The sequence below is a fragment of the Peromyscus eremicus genome, chromosome 14 (assembly GCF_949786415.1).
Source record: "Peromyscus eremicus chromosome 14, PerEre_H2_v1, whole genome shotgun sequence".
Lineage (NCBI taxonomy): Eukaryota > Metazoa > Chordata > Mammalia > Rodentia > Cricetidae > Peromyscus > Peromyscus eremicus.
Window position 1 is genome coordinate 82996066 of NC_081430.1, and position 17765 is coordinate 83013830.

The following is a 17765-nucleotide window of genomic DNA, read 5'->3' on the forward strand; positions in this document are numbered from 1 at the left end:
TTTTAAAAATATAGAATTTATTCTTTAAGAATTTCATACATGCACACAATATATTCATCCATACCCTCCTCAACCCATCCCTACCCATCACCATCACATGCCCCTCCCAACTTCATGTCTTCCTTTTTTAACCCACCGAGTCCAGGGAGTGCTATCCCTTGTGCATGGGTGTAAGGACCTTCAAATAAATAAAATACAGCATGCTTGTGAATTGGAAGATTCAACACAGAGGAAGTGCTAACTTGCCCAAGTTGAAATACAGGTTTAACACAATTCTTACTAAAATCCTAGAAAAATACTCATAAATTAGATACTATACCAAAATCTGGATAGAAAGGAAAAGGAACTGGAATTAGCTAAAGCAATTTTGAAAAAGAAGAATAAATGGAGAGGAGCCAGTGTAGGCGATACAACAAGGACAGTAATCCAAGCTCTGGTACCGACTGGGGGGGGGGCACATCACCCAATGGTACAGCACAGAGCCCCAGACAGACCACCACACATGTCCCCAGCTGATTTTTGACAACGATGTCAAAGCCCTATCTATGAAGGAAAGACAACCCTCTTAACACATGGTCCATGGGCAACCAGAGAGCTTCAAAAAAAGAAAAAAAAATCAAAAAACCTTGACATAAATCTCACATACAAAAATTAACTAAAAATGGAGCATGGCTTTAACATAAAACGTGAAATAATAAAACTTTTAGAAAAACCAATGGAGAAAAATCTTTAGGATCTGGAATTAGCCAGAGATCTTAGACATTAAAAGCATGATCATGAAAGGAAAGAAAAAAAAGATAGAAGTAAACTTTATCAATATTAAAAATGTTTTCATATCATGGGATATCCTATTAGGATGAAAAGAAAAGCTAGATATTAAATGTTTGACAAGGGACTAGTGCATAGAATTTATCTTAAAAGGCTCTTGCCAGGCGGCGGCGGCGGCAGCACACGCCTTTAATCTCAGCACTTGGGAGGCAGAGCCAGGTGGATTTCTGTGAGTTCGAGGCTAGCCTGCTCTACAGCACGAGATCCAGGACAGGCACCAAAACTACACAGAGAAACCTTGTCTCAAAAAAAACAAACAAACCAAAAAAAGGCTCTCAAAACACAACAGTGAAAATCCCAAAATTTCTAATTAACAAATACACAAACATCATGAAAAGATATTTCACCAAAGAAGATATACAGCTCTCAAAAGAACAAATGAAATACGTCTATCATCACTAACCACCTGGGAAATTAAATACACATTTATCAGAATGGCTAAAAAATAGTGACAATATTACAATAGTAAGGATGGGAAGAAACGAGACCCAAATGCCAGAGCCACTCTGGAAAAGAGTTTAACAATTTCTCTCTTAAAAAAAACTAAAGATGAAGGGCTGGAGAGATAGCTCAGCGATTGAGGGTACTGGCTGCTCTTCCAGAGGACCCGGGTTCAATTCCCAGCACCCACATGGCAGCTCAGGACAGCCTGTGACTCCAGTTCACAGGATGTGGCACCCTCAAACCCTTAAACAGACATACATGCAGGCAAAACACCAATGCATGTGAGAATAAATCTTTAAAACAAACAAACAAACAAACAAACAAACAAAAAACCCTAAAAATGCAGCTCTTTAATCCCAGCATTCAGGAGGCAGAGGCAGGTGGATTTCTGTGAGTTCAAGGTCAGCCTGGGCTACAGAATGAGTTCCAGGACAGCCAGGGCTACACTGAGAAACCCTGTCTTGAAAAACCAAAACCAAACCAAACCAAAAGAAAAAACCCTAAAGATTTGATTATCAAATACCTTGGTAATTACATTCCAGGGCATTTCCTTGAGAAATGAAAACTTACATTCACACAAAAAAGATGTACATGAATGTTAATAGCAGCTGTGTTGATAATAGTTAAGAACAGGAAACCACCAGTGTGTCCTTCAATGGGTGAACAGTTAAACAGATATCTATACCACTGAATAGTACCCACAAAGTGGGACCAACTAGATGAATCTCTGAAACTCAGCCAGCTTGAGAAGTTGCTCGGTATGAGTCTAACACCCTCTCTAACACCTTCAAATAACCTAGTATAGAAACTTGCTTTGGCTTTGGGACTGTGGTTTGAGACAGGGTCTAGCCAAGGAAGACCTAGAACTTCTGATTCCCTGCCTCTACCTCCTAAGTGCTCGCATTACAGATCATTGCTGACATGGGTCACCATATCTGGTTTTGGTAAAAGAAATGGAAAATAGGCCGGGTGGCGGTGGGGCATGCCTTTAATCCCAGCACTCAGGAGGCAGAGCCAGGAAGATCTCTGTGAGTTCGAGGCCAGCCTGGTCTACAGAGTGAGATCCAGGACAGGCACCAAAACTACACAGAGAAACCCTGTCTCGAAAGCCCTCCCCCCCTCCAAAAAAAAAAGGAAACTAGATTCCTGGTTCGGAAACAAGCCTGTGGCAGAGGACGAGTGTAGAGAGCTACCAACGGTAATAGAAGGGAGGGAGCTTATAACGGCAGAAATGTTTTGTGTCCTTTAAAAAAAAAAAAAAAACAAAACTTTAAGAACTGCCATGTGGTTGCTGGGAATTAAACCTGGATCCTCTGGAAGAGCAGCCAGTGCTCTTAACCACTGAGCCATCTCTCCAGCCCTGTTCTGTACTAATTACAGTACTAACTGTCTTAATGTCAGAAACATCACCAATACACTACAATCTGAAAGTTACCACTGGAAAACTAGGTAGGAGTATGTCTGATCTCTTATTTATCAGCATGTGAACATAGAATTCTCAGAAGTTTGATTTGGAACAGAGATGGCATGTAAGGATAGAAATCGCTCTCGGCTGGTGGGAAGAAGAATGTGCACTTCAGGTGGGAAGCGTCTGTGGGCGGCATTCCGGCAAAGGAGGCTGACCGGTGGGTGCCGAGACCGCTTGTTCCGTCTCCCTTGCTCTAGACAAAGACAGTCAGGGCCAGTCAAGCGAGACTCGGCAATCTCCCTAAGACTTCAGTCATTAGGTGTGACCTCCAATTAGCTAAAGGGCCTATCATTTTTATGGATACCAAACTAGCTAATACCTAATTACATCTCCAAAACAATGCCAGGAGAGCATAAAGCACAGAAGGACTCCAACACACTAAACACCGATGTTGCAGAACTAAGAGTCAAGAGTTAGAAATCACGGTTTGGACCTCAATGTCAGTGAGCATGTGTTATCTGGCATAAAGGCATGATCATGGGCAGGTGCTCTTCAGTGTGAAGTAAAATACATATTGACAGTACCAGTGGATATGGGCCAAGGTGCTTTTACTTGAAAAGTCTTTTTAAAAAATCAAAAAATATACCTCCTTTCTATTCTGGTATCCTTGGCCCTTAAGAGCCTGTCAAACTGATTGCTCAGCAATTCTATTCCTAGAGAAATAAAAACACATGCCCACACAGACCCATACACAGATGCCAAAAAGACCGCAAAAGCATTACTATTTTCCTTATTTGAAAAGAAAACATTGCCTCCAAGCCTGCTGACCTGAGTGTGATCCCCAGAACCCACATGGAAGAAGGAAAGAACTGACTCTACAAGTTGTCTCTGACTTCCACATGCACACTGTGGCCTAGATATGCCCCCCACAATAAATGGTGGGTGGGTGGGCAGGTAGGCAGATAGGTAGATATAGATAGATGGATGGATGGATGGATGGATGGATGGATGGACGGATGGACGGATGGATGGATGGATGGACGGACAAGAACATGTATGAAAATGTTCACAGTAGTCTTACTCTTGTTAGTCTAGAAGCAGCATGGAAAGAAACAATGCAGATGTCCATAGCTTACAAAAAGACAAACAGCACATGGCATATTACTTGTCAAGTAAAAGAAATGAAGAACTAAACATGATAGAGCATGGATAAACCTGAAAAGCATTAGGTCAAACAAGTCAAAGAAGGCCTCATGTTTCATGATTGTGTTGATAGAACTGTCCAGAGAGGCAGCTCCAGAACAATAGACTAGCAGCTGCAGTTGGTGGCTTGGCAACAATGTTGCTAATGGGTCTGGGGTTTCTTGGTGCCGTCATGAAAATGAATGGGGTGATACCTGCTGAGCAATCAATTTTACACCCCATTACACTTTAAATTGATGAATTTTTTGGCCTGGGAACATAATCTCAACATTAAGTGTTATTTTTTAAAGGAACTGGGAGTCCTGTTCAGTGGCAGAGCCCATGCTTGGCATGGGCCCTGGACACCCCACCAGAAAGGACAAAGAAGGGACCGGGGGGAGTAAAGGGAGAAACCAAGAATGAACCAAGAACCCACCAGGCTGAAAAATTTTGTAGTAGGGACTATAGGCCACATTTAATCCACCGAGCTTCACGGTGATCTCGTAACGCCCAGCCTTGCGCACAGTGAAGGCCACCTTTACCACGTTGGACTTTGGCTCCTGGAGGACTTCCTGGGTCACTGGAATTTCCACGGCTAGTTCGGTGTGAGAGATGTGAACTCGCAGTCCCACAGGCCGATGTGCGGGGAAAGGCTGTCCGTTCTTATAGAACAACTGCACGGGAGGAGAGGATGGGTGCCCGTTAGTGAAACTGAGGCAAAGAACCACTTCCCACGTGATCAGAGTACGGGCAGGGGAAGCAGCTGGCCAAGGTCAGTCACACTGGTAAACCCCAGTGCCTGCCTGCTCCTTTCAGGTCTGCTCTTAGGAACACAGTGAGAGGCTACCATACACACCACAAGGAAAGCCATTAAACCATGGACAAGTTCTTTGCCTGTTTGGAGGACACCACGGAGTCAAGAACAGGCCCATTTCAACCCGAGGATTCTGAAGGATAACTGCTGCCTCCTCGGTGCTCCCAGCACTATTCTACGGCCAACGCTAAGCCAGTGTGAGGCAGTTAGCCAACAGCACAGCATCTAGCACTGGCCCCAGGGGAAGGAAGCACCGGGCGAAGGTTGAGGGATTCAGGCTCACACGGCAAACTGAATCAATCCTACCTAGTGGAGAAGGTGCTGTACGGGGTGTAAAGTTTCTTTAAAGTGCCAGAGAGTAAATGTTTATGGCTCTGTGGACCATATACAACTATCCTAATTATGCAAATTAGAAGGCAGCTGAAGGACAAATGAGCATGGCTGTGTTCCAACTAAAAGGCATTCACAATGCCAGGCGGTCAGAGTGGCGCACGCCTTTAATCCCAGAAGCTGAGAGACAGAAGCAGGTGCATCTCTGCATGTTCAAAGCCAGCCTGGTCTACATAGTGAGTTCCAGGACAGCCAGAGCTACAGAGTGAGACCCTGTCTCTAAAACAACAATAACAAAGGAGGAGGAGGAGGAGGAAAGAAAAAATGAAAGGAGGAGGAAGAAGAGAGGAGGAGCAGGAGGAGGAGCAGGAGGCGGCATTTATAGAAACGGGCTTGCTTGGGCTTTCAGGCTAGATCTACTAATTCCTGATCTGCAACACCTCCTCCCACACTTCCTTCTTCCCTTGTGTTTCTTCTCCCTCCCATTTGAGACAAGGTTACATAATACAGCTCTAGAACTATGTAGGCCAGGCTGGCCCAGAACTCACAGAGATCTGCCCGCCTCTGCCTCCTGAGTGCTGGGATTAAAGACGTTTGTTTTGGGCTTTTTATTTTTGAGCCAGAGTCCCATACAGCTTAGGATGGCTTTGAACTCCCTATGCAGACAAGGATGACCTTGAACTCCTGATCCTCTTGCTCCCACCTGCTGGCATCATAGTAGTGCAAATCCAACCAGCTCAACACTGCTTTTCTTATTAGGCTTTACACTTCATCATAGCTGTGTACCCAGTAAACCAAAAGGATAGGAAAAGTCAAGGCTCTTCAGATATTAACAATCCCCAAGTTCCTGGGAGGGACTGAAAAACAAGGGAAAATGTTAGCATCAGCCTGCACCACCGAGACAGCACTGTACTCTGGAAAGCAAGTGACTCAGAAACCACTATGGGTATGGAGACAGAAACATTCCCTTACATGCACTCGGAAGGCCATGCTGTGGCCCACCTCATAGGGGTCCTTCCAATCCCAGGACACTTTGCAGGACCGGGGATCCAGGTAATTTCCCCGCACGTAGTCATAAATGGTCCGGTCCCCGCGGCGCTCACGGTCTTCATTCTGAAGAAAGCTGACTACACGTGCGGCAAGCTCAAGGAGGAACTTAATTGTGAAGAAGAATGCAAGCACAGACACTGTGATTCCACCTGTGTAAAAGAGAAACACACACCACCTGCCAGTTACACACCACAGCTTCCACAGCACAAGTGGTCAGCCTCCAAAGCTTAAAGGAAGTCTAGATGAGTCTGCAACATTGTAAAAACAAACACTCTACCACCGGGTAAAGAGAGAAACTTCTAGAACAGGAGTAGGTAACTACAGTACTCAGGGCAAATCCCACACACTGCCAGTTTTCTGTAAAAAAAGTTATGCTGGGACATTGCCTCACCCTGTCCTAAACAAACTGTGGCAGCTTGTGCACCACCCAGGCAGAGCTGAGAATTGGAAGAATACTGTGTGTTTTTCAAAACGGGAACATATTTGCTCTCCTGCCTTTTACCAAAGTCTGCTGACCCCGTTCTACTCCATGAGACCCACACAATGTTCCTCCACCTTCCTGCCTGTGCTGCCCCTCACAGAAGCAGTCAAATCAATGTGCTTTCTGGTACTCTCCATTTGGAAGCCTTTTGTTTTCTTGTCCACTTGGCAAAAACCTTCCGCCAGCCCAGCAGTTAGGGTTCCTTCTCTTGGGCTTCCTCAAACTTCTTCCTCCTTGCCCAACCCCCCATCCCCTTCATAGTGTGAACTCCTTAAAGGCAGATTTTTGTCTTGATTTGGACTTTACAGTAAACACTGTCTGGCACAGACTGTAATTACCCAATAAATATTTCCCAAATGAATGAACTTCTCTGCCAACTGTGTGAAGGTACATTCTGGCACAAGTGAAAATATTTCTAGCTCCATTTTCAAGAAGAAGGAAGAGAGATGAGGCGGCAAATAGGAACTAGACAACAATAGCCAAAAGACAAGAAAAAGAACTTTCTATCACATACCAATAACGTAAAACATCAGGTCTCTTCAATGCCAACGGACAGCCGAGGATCACAGCCGCAACTGCAAAAGAAAATGTGTTCAGTGTCTCCCCAACTCTCTTAAAGCCACCTAGGGTGGGAGATAAGGAGAGCATAAGGCTTACGCCAGCCTGCTCTAGTCTAGTGCCTTGACACCCTGTCCTCTCTGCCAAGCTTGACAGGGGCGATGCCATGGGTCACGCAAATATAGTGAGGTCATAGCACTCCCTACAAAGGTTAGAATCTACTGACCACTCTCGGAACACCACAAGCAGCCTCTTGCTTTAGGCTAATAACAAAATGAAATTAGACAGCTTTCATCTTCTCAGACTCTGGGTTCCCAAGACAGTTTCCTTCTTCCATGCAAAGTGGTACTAATTAACGCAAGGAAGAAGATAATGGAATGCTTTCCCTGAATGCTATTTGCCCTCTAAAAGTAATTCAGCTAAGTAGAAACAGCTAGATAAATTGAAGATTTTTTTTACAAGTAAACGTGGTCACGGTGTTGGCATTATGTAACTAAAATGAACTCCGGGTCATCCCAATAATAAGCAGTGGGTACAGAGAAGTCATTCCCGACATTACCAAATCACACAAACTAACGGGCCCTCAGGAAGATGACTTCAACAGAAGGCTAGGGAGAGGAACAAGAGAACAAGAGGAGAAGGGACGGTACCTTCATCCTAAGTGGTGTCCACTAAGGCCCGAGTCAGAGGGGACATTTTCACTGTCATTCAACTTGTCGTCGTCCCCCCACCGCCCCCATTTCTACAGCAGCATCCAGCACTTACTACTTAGAGACAGGACTTATCTAAATATTTCTAGACTCAGATCTTGGCGGGCACAAAACAGCTTTGAAAAGGGGACAGGAAAGCAAGCGCCTGTGTGCTTTTACATCTGATTGTGCTTCAAGTTTTTAAGAGTGAGAGAGGAGACTCAAGTACTTGGGAGGTTGAGACAGGAGGACTGCCAACAGTTCAAGACCCTGTCTCAAGACCAAAAGCAAAGGTGCTGAGGAGCATGAGGACTTGAAGTCTGATGCTCCAGAACCCCTGTTAACAGGTGTGGGAGAAGCAGCCATGACAGGACTCCTTGAGCTCGGGGCCAGCCAGCAGAGCAAAATCAACTCCAAGGATCAGTGAGAAATGCTGTCTCAGAAAGTGAAATGAAGAACAACTGAGAAAGACACCCAGTGTCAACTTCTGGCCTCCCCTGAATGCATGTGCAAGGGTACCTGCACACATACATATGGACACACTAAACGTGTGTATACACATAATGGAGACAGAAAACGCCCCCTCCCAGTTCCTGTGTCAATAACACATTAAATGAACCTCCAGAGTGGGTAACTTAAGGAATGACCATCTCGACTTTCCCGGGAATTCCTGTAGACGAGTCTACAGTGCTGCTAGAAAAGAAACCCACAAGGAACAGCGGAACTGTCAGCTCGCGCAGTCTCGATATTCCCCAAGAAGCTCTAGATGTCTCTATAGGGACGACATGGGGCCCAAAGCCTGAGATTACAATTACTGCGCCTCCTTCCAAACACTCGCTCCTCTCTGGGGACTCTATGTAGAAAAGCTGTCACCATATGGCTTACAAGCATCTCTCTGCACCTTCCAGGCTATTCTAGATGGTTCCATGGCATCAAACCGGGAGTTTAGCTGTCTGAGGTACTTCTAAAACTGGTGGCCACCCAATGTGAAGCTGGATGTCAAACTTCCAGGCCTCGAGGAAGCTACGACAAAAGTGAAGCGCATGTGGCTGATGACACTGTCACCTCAAGCCTCTTGATCCTTGGAGGAGACTTACAGCTTGGACACTGAGCAGGACAACTCTCACCCTCCTCTAATGAGTACAACCTTCCCTCCTCCGTGAGGCAGCTGGCAAACAGGCAGCCAGAGCCTGAAGGCAGGGTCAGAGCTCTAACTACCTGCACCACCTTGTGAGCGTCACCATTTTTGTGCTGCTGTAACAAGTTAAGACTTAGTGTTTTCTGTGTCACCTCCTTTAGCGAGTGACTTTGGTATAACTCTCCATGGCAATGACAGGTTGACAACCAGAGAGCCTAATAAATAGTAAGATACAGAGGAACACAGCCAGTGCCTTGATCCTTGAGTTTAGACAAGTTCAAACCATGACCCTGGCCAAGCCATCTCCTCTTTCTACCAAGTGCCAGTTCTCTGTCAAATGGGGAGAACACTCCCATGTACATTTGCATGAAGTGAGAATTTAATGTTAGGCTAGAACTCTGCCTGGAACACAGTGAGTTTTCACAGTCTCCGTGGTAGTTCTTATCTCCAGAACTAGCATCACAACTCCTCTGCTCTGGAGCTGACAGGAAATTCAGGGACCCTCTACTGACACCAATGCTCTTCAAGGAGAAAGGTATTGACAGTTACAAAGGACATGGTTTCTCTCTGGACCAACAAATCTTACCTTCAAGAGAACTCTTCACACTATTCTGATGTGGAGGACTGAAAATCTTTGTAAGCTAAAAACTCATTACAACAAGGCAGCCACCAAATACTGAGTGTCTAACGTGTCAGGAGCTGGGGAATGGCACACACCGTAACATCCACTCATGACACCACCAATAACCACCTTTGCCTTTTGAACCCTTGGTCATTATCTCCCCTAATCATTTATGTCTCAACCAAATTATTAGTACTGTCTTTTACATCACTTAGACCTTTTTCAGCAAGTCATTTCTTCATCTCTACCACAATCCTCTTGGCAGCTTACACCCAGTACCACTAACTACTTCTTTCCAATGACTCTCCTCCTCTCAGAACCCATGAGTCAGGAACTAGCTCTGTCATTTCCTCACCCATTGGTCTGACCTTTATAAACCACCCCTGCTCTAACATCACAGCTCAAAACCTTCCCTAAAATACTCACCCTTCTCCAAGATTTCCCCAAGGTCACATTCTGAATGTGTAATCTACATCTTCTCCCTTTCTCCTTCCTCCTTAATGTTGTTACCCAGCCTCCCCGGCTCCCAGGGGTTCTCTCTGCCCCGTCTGTCCTGCTACACCCTACACTGCTCTCCTTAACCATATCTCATACACTCATTCATCATTTCCCCTCATTATCCATTCTATGTTGCCCAATCAGATCCTTTATACTCGCACATCCACACCCTGAAATGTCCTGTCTCCATGCCTTTTCAAAGCCATCTCCTGGTACAGCAAACCCATGATAGAGGTCACAGACCCTGGCAGAGAAGCTACTGCATTGTTGAGCTACATGGACGCACTGTGTCTGTTAAATGGCCTTCTAAAGAACTGGTTATATTCATAGGCTGCTGCTGTTGTCACCTGTGGTTATGAGAGCCTTCTATTTGCTGTGGGCAGGGGTAACTGTAGATTCACAGCTAGTCAAATTGATAAGAAGAGTGACGTGAACGCTCAACAATAAATGGGACATTGGCATCACCCTATTCAAGGCTCAAGGAGCACTGGAGAAGAGAATGCCAAAGAATCTAAGAGCCAAGGATGGAGTGAAGTGGTGGGATGCTGTCTTCTAGACATGACATGAACTCGCGGGAGCTGTGATTACCTGTATAAGACCTGCACAAGATGGAGCCTGTTAATATCCTATCATGGAGAAGGGATGAACTCATGAGGCCCCACCCCTTCCTGAGGATTTATAGGTAGTCTTCAGTGACATAGCCACTGATAAAGTGCCTATGCTCCTGCAAATATAGTCAAAATGTATCACACACACACACATAATATATATAATATGTTATATATATTATGTGTATATATTATATATGTGTGTATGTATATACATATGTGTGTGTGTGTGTACTTTTTTTTTTTTTTTTTTTTTGGTTTTCTTGAGACAGGGTTTCTCAGCATTGTTTTGGTGCCTATCCTGGATCTCCCTCTGTAGACCAGGTTGGCCTGAACTCACAGAGATCCACCTGGCTCTGCCTCCCGAGTGTTGGGATTAAAGGCGTGTGCCACCACCGCCCGGCTATATATACATATTTAATTAATTTATGCCAATAACTTTTTTTAAAGTCATGTCCACTGTCTATACATTCTCCCATTTTCAGTTTTCATCCATAGACTACTTCTGAATTTGTACTTAACTTTTTAAAATTTGTTTTATAGCATTTACATTCTTTTATTCCTGTTTTATTTTTCATTTCAAAAAAGTACCTAATATGAGACAAAAACTAACCTTTTTATTCTTTTGTTTTGGTTTGGTTTTTCGAGACAGGGTTTCTCTGTGTAGTGCAGGCTGTCCTGGAGCTCACTTTGTAGATGAGGCTAGCCTGAAACTCACAAAGATCCACCTTCCCGAGTGCTGGGATTAAAGGTGTGCACCATCACCACCCAGCTGACAAAAACTAATCTTAAAACTTCTCCTATGGGAGCCAAAGTTGGCTTAGTTGGTACCTAAGTTTGAGTCCCCAGAACCCATGTAAAAAAGCCTGAAATCCCAGCCCTGCTTAGGGCAGAAACAAGTGGATCTCTGAAGCTCACTGGCTAGTCATCCTAGCCAGGTTGATAATAAGCTTCAGATTCAGTGAGAGAGTCTGAATGGAAAAATAGAGGTGAAAAGTGATCAAGGGAAGATGCTTATCAACCATGGGCCTTCTTCACACATGTGTACACACGTGATGGATTTGCATCAGCACACACATATTTAACAACAACACATACCAAAAAAAAAAATTAAATCCTCATCCAGTGTAATAGTAGAGAGAAACCACAATAAATATGACTAAAGTATTGGTTAGATGGTATCATCAAATGTCTGTTCTTCCCTTTGTTCAGATGCCTGTGGTTCAAGAGTTTCACAGATGGACCTTCCTTTAGATACAGTTTAGTTCTGTTAGCTGTAGTCCTGGGATGGAAACCAGACCTCAAGCATTAAGCAGAGGTCTACCACTAAGCTACACTCCTAACCCTAATACTGTTTTTGTTGTTGTTTTTATCTTGTTTTTTTTTGGGGGGGGTGTTTGTTTTTGTTCTTTGTTTTTAGACAGGGTCTTTCTACATAGCCCTAGCTGAACTATATCAACCAGGCTGGCCTCAAACTCACAAAGATCCGACTGCCTCTGCCTCCTGAGTACTGGGATTAAAATTGTGTGCCACCACACTCAGCCCCAATACAGATTTAAAACATCTATTTCATTACCAATATATTCACTTGAACTAATACATTTATTTAAGCTCTTTTAGATTCCAGATGACTACTTTAATTAGCTCAGTAAGCATATCAGATGTTCACAAGGAGGGCCGTGGGTTCTCTCTCAAACATGCTACTTTCTACAGCAGTCTGTATCTGCAGCACTCTCCACTTCCTGCTGCTCCCTCTCTCTGTAAACTACACTGGACCCTTCCTCTCTAATCCAAGCATAGAGAAGCATGGCAAGCATAATGCTCCACTCATTTCCTTCCCTGCATTGGCCGACACTCCTCTCTTCCAGGATCCTTGCCCTTATACGGTCTCACAAACTACGACACTCTAAGCTCAGGGAGCAACAGGAGTACTCATAAACTAGTAACTCACAGGTATGTACAACCTGCAGCTTGTGGGCCACATGCAGCCCAGGATAGCTCTCAATTTGGCCCAACACAAAACCTTTAATTTACTTCAGCATTATGAAATTTTTTTTTTCCTTATTGGTAACTCAACTGCACAGTTCTAGAGTATGACCTTTGTAAATGACCAGATTGTGTCACAATATCGAAAGGCTGGACTTGTCCCAGTGAATGAGGGTTTCTCTAGCACTAAGTACTCAGGCTAGCCATTGCCCAATGGGCTTTACATATCTTATCCTAAGTACCTTAACTGTGATCACAAGATAAACACTATTATTCTCATTTCACAGGTAAAGCAAACAAACAACAGAAAAACTGGGCTTAGAAAAGTACATTTGCAGCCAGGCAGTGGTAGTGCACGCCTTTAATCCCAGCACTAGGGAGGGAAAGGCAGGAGGATCTCTGTGAGTTCCAGGCCAGCCTGGTCTACAAAGCAAGTTCGAGGACAGCCAAGGCTACACAGAGAAATCCTGTCTCAAAAAACCAAAAGGAAAGAAAAAAGAAAAAGAAAGGAAGAAAAGTAAAGTTGCTGAGATTCTCTCTCCCACAACGGTCTGAGTAACAGGCCCACTCTAACTGAAGCCCCCAGCTTTGAACCTGTAATGCTGAATCATGAAAAAGAATGAAGTCACAGAAAGAGCCAAGTATTTGAGAAAAAAGATTTAAGAACACAAATTAACAATTAAAAGAGAGAGAGAGAGAAAAAAAAAAGTCACCCAATCCAACAGTAAGGAATCTCACAGCAAAGCTATAATTAGGACTACAAGCTCCTCCAGCTTTTTGTTATCTTTTGAAGTAAAACCAACGTACGGCAACACCAAGTGGAATGCAGTGCCAACTCTAGCAGAGAAACATCACTCACTGACTGCAGGGTCCTGGCAAGTTCCTTAAGACTAGAGCACTTGTGCTCCCAGGAAAGGGAGGAGATGCTGAAAATACCTATCTTCAGGAAATGCTGACAGACAGACATATTCTAAAGTTTACAACATCCAATACATTTTAGCCCCATCACTGAAGATCAGCTGTAAAAAAAGGTCATTTTTCAAAACTGAAGAATTAGTTTTTTTATATTAAAACCTGCTCTGCCAGTCAAACCTCACTGCCAGCCATGCTTCCCCTGCATCTTTTGCTGAAGAGGCTGAGGGTCTGGTCACTGACCCATGTTTGACATCCCAGTAGCTAAGTCTCAGAACAATCTATTGCCTCAGCGTTGAGATCAGGCCGTGTCCTGTCCTATTAGTCCACGTTGTATAAAAGTGGTTTTTCAGTCTGTGGCCTGCCTTAGTAACTCCCCAGTTTTACAAGCAGCAGTAAACCCCGTTTTGAGGATGGAGGATGACTGTACCTTGGTGGGCATGTAAACAACGTGTCCAGCACCACCCACAAGCATAGTCCGATACATAACTTATTCCTCAAAGTAGAAAGAGTGCTACCCTATAAATTTATTAAATTAACTGGACTGTCGTACCCCACATGTGGAAGTGAGTCTTATTAGGAAACACAGGAGTTTATAAGGCACACCAGGAAAGACACTGAGGAAGGGGTGCAGCTCTCACCTGAACTTCATACAGAGGAAGACCGCTAACTCTGCAACCCGTCATCTGACTGTGCGCTGTGTGTGTGCGCTGTGTGTGTGCGCGTGCGCGTGTGTGTGTGTGTGCGCGCGCGTGCGTGCGTGCGTGTGTGTGTGTGTGTGTGTGTGTGTGTGTGTGCGCGTGTGTATCTACTGAGAGACAGAGTTTACTTCATGATGTACAATGTGTGATCTGAGAGCAAACATTAGTAATTAAGACTGAAGTAAGAGAACCTGTGCTTGTCTTGGCCAGCTATCAAGGAAAGCGGGTCTGCTTAGCAAATTGCTGCCAACAAAACCACTGTACAATGTGAACTGACTGTTCTCCAATCAAAGGACACTGTAGGAAGTGTTTCTGACACAGTGCACTTAGTAATACTCACCTTGAAACGAGGGCCCATGTTCAGAGAACCAAGTCATTCACCAAAGCAGTTAACTTTTGGCTCCTTACACTTGTCTTCTAACTTGAACAAGAAAAAAAAAAAAAAAAAAAAGCAAAAAGTCACCAGAAAGGACCTGTCCAGCAGATGTTCATTGAGGTTATGTGTGTCCCAGTAAGCAAAGAGTCAGGGTTTCTGCATTGAAGCAGCTGATTCTGAGGTGCAGAAATACAACCCAAGAATATATCATCCCTGGACTTCTCTGGTGCAAGACGAAACCAATCACAGAAGACGCATCCAGTCTGGTATACCAGGGTCCTCCTATAAAGAAAAGAGTAAGAGCAGTAAGTTTTTGTTTCTGAAACAGATTTCATAATCCACACACCACCCCTCCAAAACAACACAGCAACAGAGGAGCTACAACATGCAGCAAGTACACGCAAAGTAACTTAGTGTTGGTAAATCCTGACCAAGCTTTCCAACAGAAGAAACTCCATAGTACTGAAGCTACTCCAACTCCACAAGGGCACCCTCGATGCCTACAAGCATGTCACTCCCTACAAGCTCCAGCACTTTAGATGTGGTCTTTCAGCAAGGTGAGGTACGGTACAGACTTAAAGCGGCTCCTCCCAGCCTCAGGCCTAGCTGCAGCTTACCGGGGCTGGGACACAGTGTGGGAAGAGAACCGAGATGGACGCATAGCAGAGGCACAGAAATGACTCACTCCTCAGCTGGCAAGAAGAAGCAGAGCTTTAGAACCGCACCTATCGGCCTGTGCAGGCTACCTCCTCTGCACCCATGCCCACAGTTCCAAGACATGGTGAAAGATGATATTATGGGGGCCGGAGAGATGGCTCAACAGTTAAGAGTACTGGCCACTCTGAACGTTCTTCCAAAAGACTCAGGTTCAATTTCCAGCACCCACATGGCAGCTCACAACTGTCTGTAACTCCAGTTCCAGGGGATGTGACATCCTCACACAGACATACATGCAGGCAAAACCCCAATGTACATTTTTTAAAAATGGCGTTATCACTAAATTTTAAAAATCTGGCTAGGTGTGATAGTACATGCCTGTAATCCCAGCACTTGGGAGGTTAAGGCAGAAGGATCATGAGTTCAAGACCAAAAAAGGGAGTGAGGAGCTGTAAAATCTGCTCCTGTAAGTAAGGGAAGGGAGAAATCTGTCAACTTTCATAATAAATTACCAAATAAAATCAGTTCACAACTCTCAAAGACATTCAGGGACCAAATGTAGCAGAAGGGGGCTTATGGGTATATATACACAGAGAGCTACTATAAAGCAGATGAAAACAGGCTACTAATCAGTAAATGGCAAGAGACAAGCTCACCAATGGCACAAACACTATCAGTACTTCCTAACTCACAATACAGATACAGCTCTCTTTAAACACAGACACAGGACTATTCATCCTGATTTTACAGTCCAGGACATAAAGGGCAAGGTATGTTCTCAGTTACTCACAAAAAGTAGCAGACAGTCTGGCCTTAGAGTCCACATTTTTAGTGACCGTTTTCCTATCTTTCCGCTGAGGGAAACCAAGGGAGAAAATACAAAGTGCTAAACAAACCAGAACAGAAGGACTAGAGGCCAGCAGATCAAATAAGTTGGCAGACTTCTATAATTAAAACTGAGTAAGTCTATGCATGTATTTTAACACATGGTGATGGACTTGCCAAGTACATGAGCCAAAACATGGGTCAACCAGCAATTGGAACCAGTTTAAAGGATCTACAAACAAGGGAATAGTTATGTAAACTATTAAAGATCCTCATGATAGAATGTTATACTATAATTTAAAAATGAAACTTTTGAGAACAAAACACCAGATTGGGAAACGCTCACAAATAAAGTATTAAATGAAAAAACAAGCACAACACTGCTCATACGTTACAAGCCCAGTCTTAGAAACAGCATTATATAATGATACAATGATTTACAAATGGTAGTTGGAGAGATTCCTCAGTGATTAAGAATGATTGCTGATCTTGCAGAGGACCTAACTTCAGTTCCCAGCACCCACACTGGGCAGCTCACAACCACTAGTAACTCCAGATCCAGGGGATCTGACACCCTCTTCTGGTGTCCACAGGTACACACATACAGGTTGAGAACTGCTGAGATAGAATCTCATGTAGCTCAGAGTAATCCTAAACTCACCGTGTAGCCAAGGATGGCCTTGATCTGATTTTCTTGCCTTTACCTCCCAAGCTCTGCCCAACACAGGTACTGGAGACTGAACTCAGATCCTTTGGAAAAGCAGTACAACACACCCTTAACCACTGAGACGGCTCTCCAGCCCAGTTTTCCAGATTTTTAACAAAACAAAGACAAAGTAAAAGTTTCTATTTCTGGAGAGCATTTAATTTGGGGGACCTATTTTCTTTAACAGGGGGATAGAGAATAGGCAAATTATCTTTTTGGGTTTCTGTTTTTTGTTTGTTTTTTTTTTCTTTTGGAGATAGGGTCTCCTGTAGCCCAGCTTGGCCTCAAACTCACTATATAGTCAATGATGACTGAACTTTCCCTCCTGTCCCTGCCTCCCAGTGCTGGGATTACAAGCAAACACCACCTTGCTGGGTTTAAGTTACCTTTTTTTCAAATAATGAAATGGTATAAAAAAGTTACAATAAATCATAATGAAGTTTTATTTCTATTCATTATTTTATTAGTGGCTCTTCAATTTTGTGATCAGCTACTTGGCTAATAAATCAAGTAACTCCCTCCTAGCTCTTATCTAACCTGTCCCTACTATGAATATGCTTATCCCAATGCTTCAGCACCTCTACTGAGCTTCAAGACTCAACTGAAGCTGATACCCCTGTCTGGCCCAGCTCTCAGGCTTCACTATGGCCTCTACCCATGCCAGGGAGAATCAATCACTTCCTTCTTCGTGTTATTCGTACACACTATTAGTCTGCATTATAATAATCTGTTTACATAACAGTCAAGTAGTAAGAAATGGTAGTTCCCGGGGATTCACAGTGTGTCTTAACCACCTCTGCCTTCCATTGTTAATAAGGTGCTTGGCCCTGGGCTCCCAGGGTCTGCACTCTATCACAACACTTCAATGTTTCAGAAGCACTGCCTCAACTGTAGAGCAGGCAGCCCAATATCCCCATGTTCTAACAGGGTTACAGTAATCCTTACGTTGCTG

At 44.1% G+C, this 17765-nt stretch overlaps 1 protein-coding gene across 5 annotated transcripts in view; it reads right to left on the minus strand.

Annotated features, from left to right (window-relative positions):
* Positions 1–17765, minus strand: part of Arel1 (apoptosis resistant E3 ubiquitin protein ligase 1) — a 50608-nt gene that overhangs the window by 15800 nt on the left and 17043 nt on the right. For 3 of the 5 annotated variants that reach the window (XM_059279752.1, XM_059279751.1, XM_059279750.1), the window contains 4 exons: positions 14723–14907; positions 7052–7112; positions 5979–6205; positions 4299–4536 (listed from right to left, as the gene is read on the minus strand). In XM_059279752.1, coding sequence (XP_059135735.1) covers positions 4299–4536; positions 5979–6205; positions 7052–7067 — 481 coding nt within the window. In that variant the 5' untranslated portion in view covers positions 7068–7112; positions 14723–14907. The other 2 variants (XM_059279753.1, XM_059279749.1) reach the window with 2 other exon arrangements.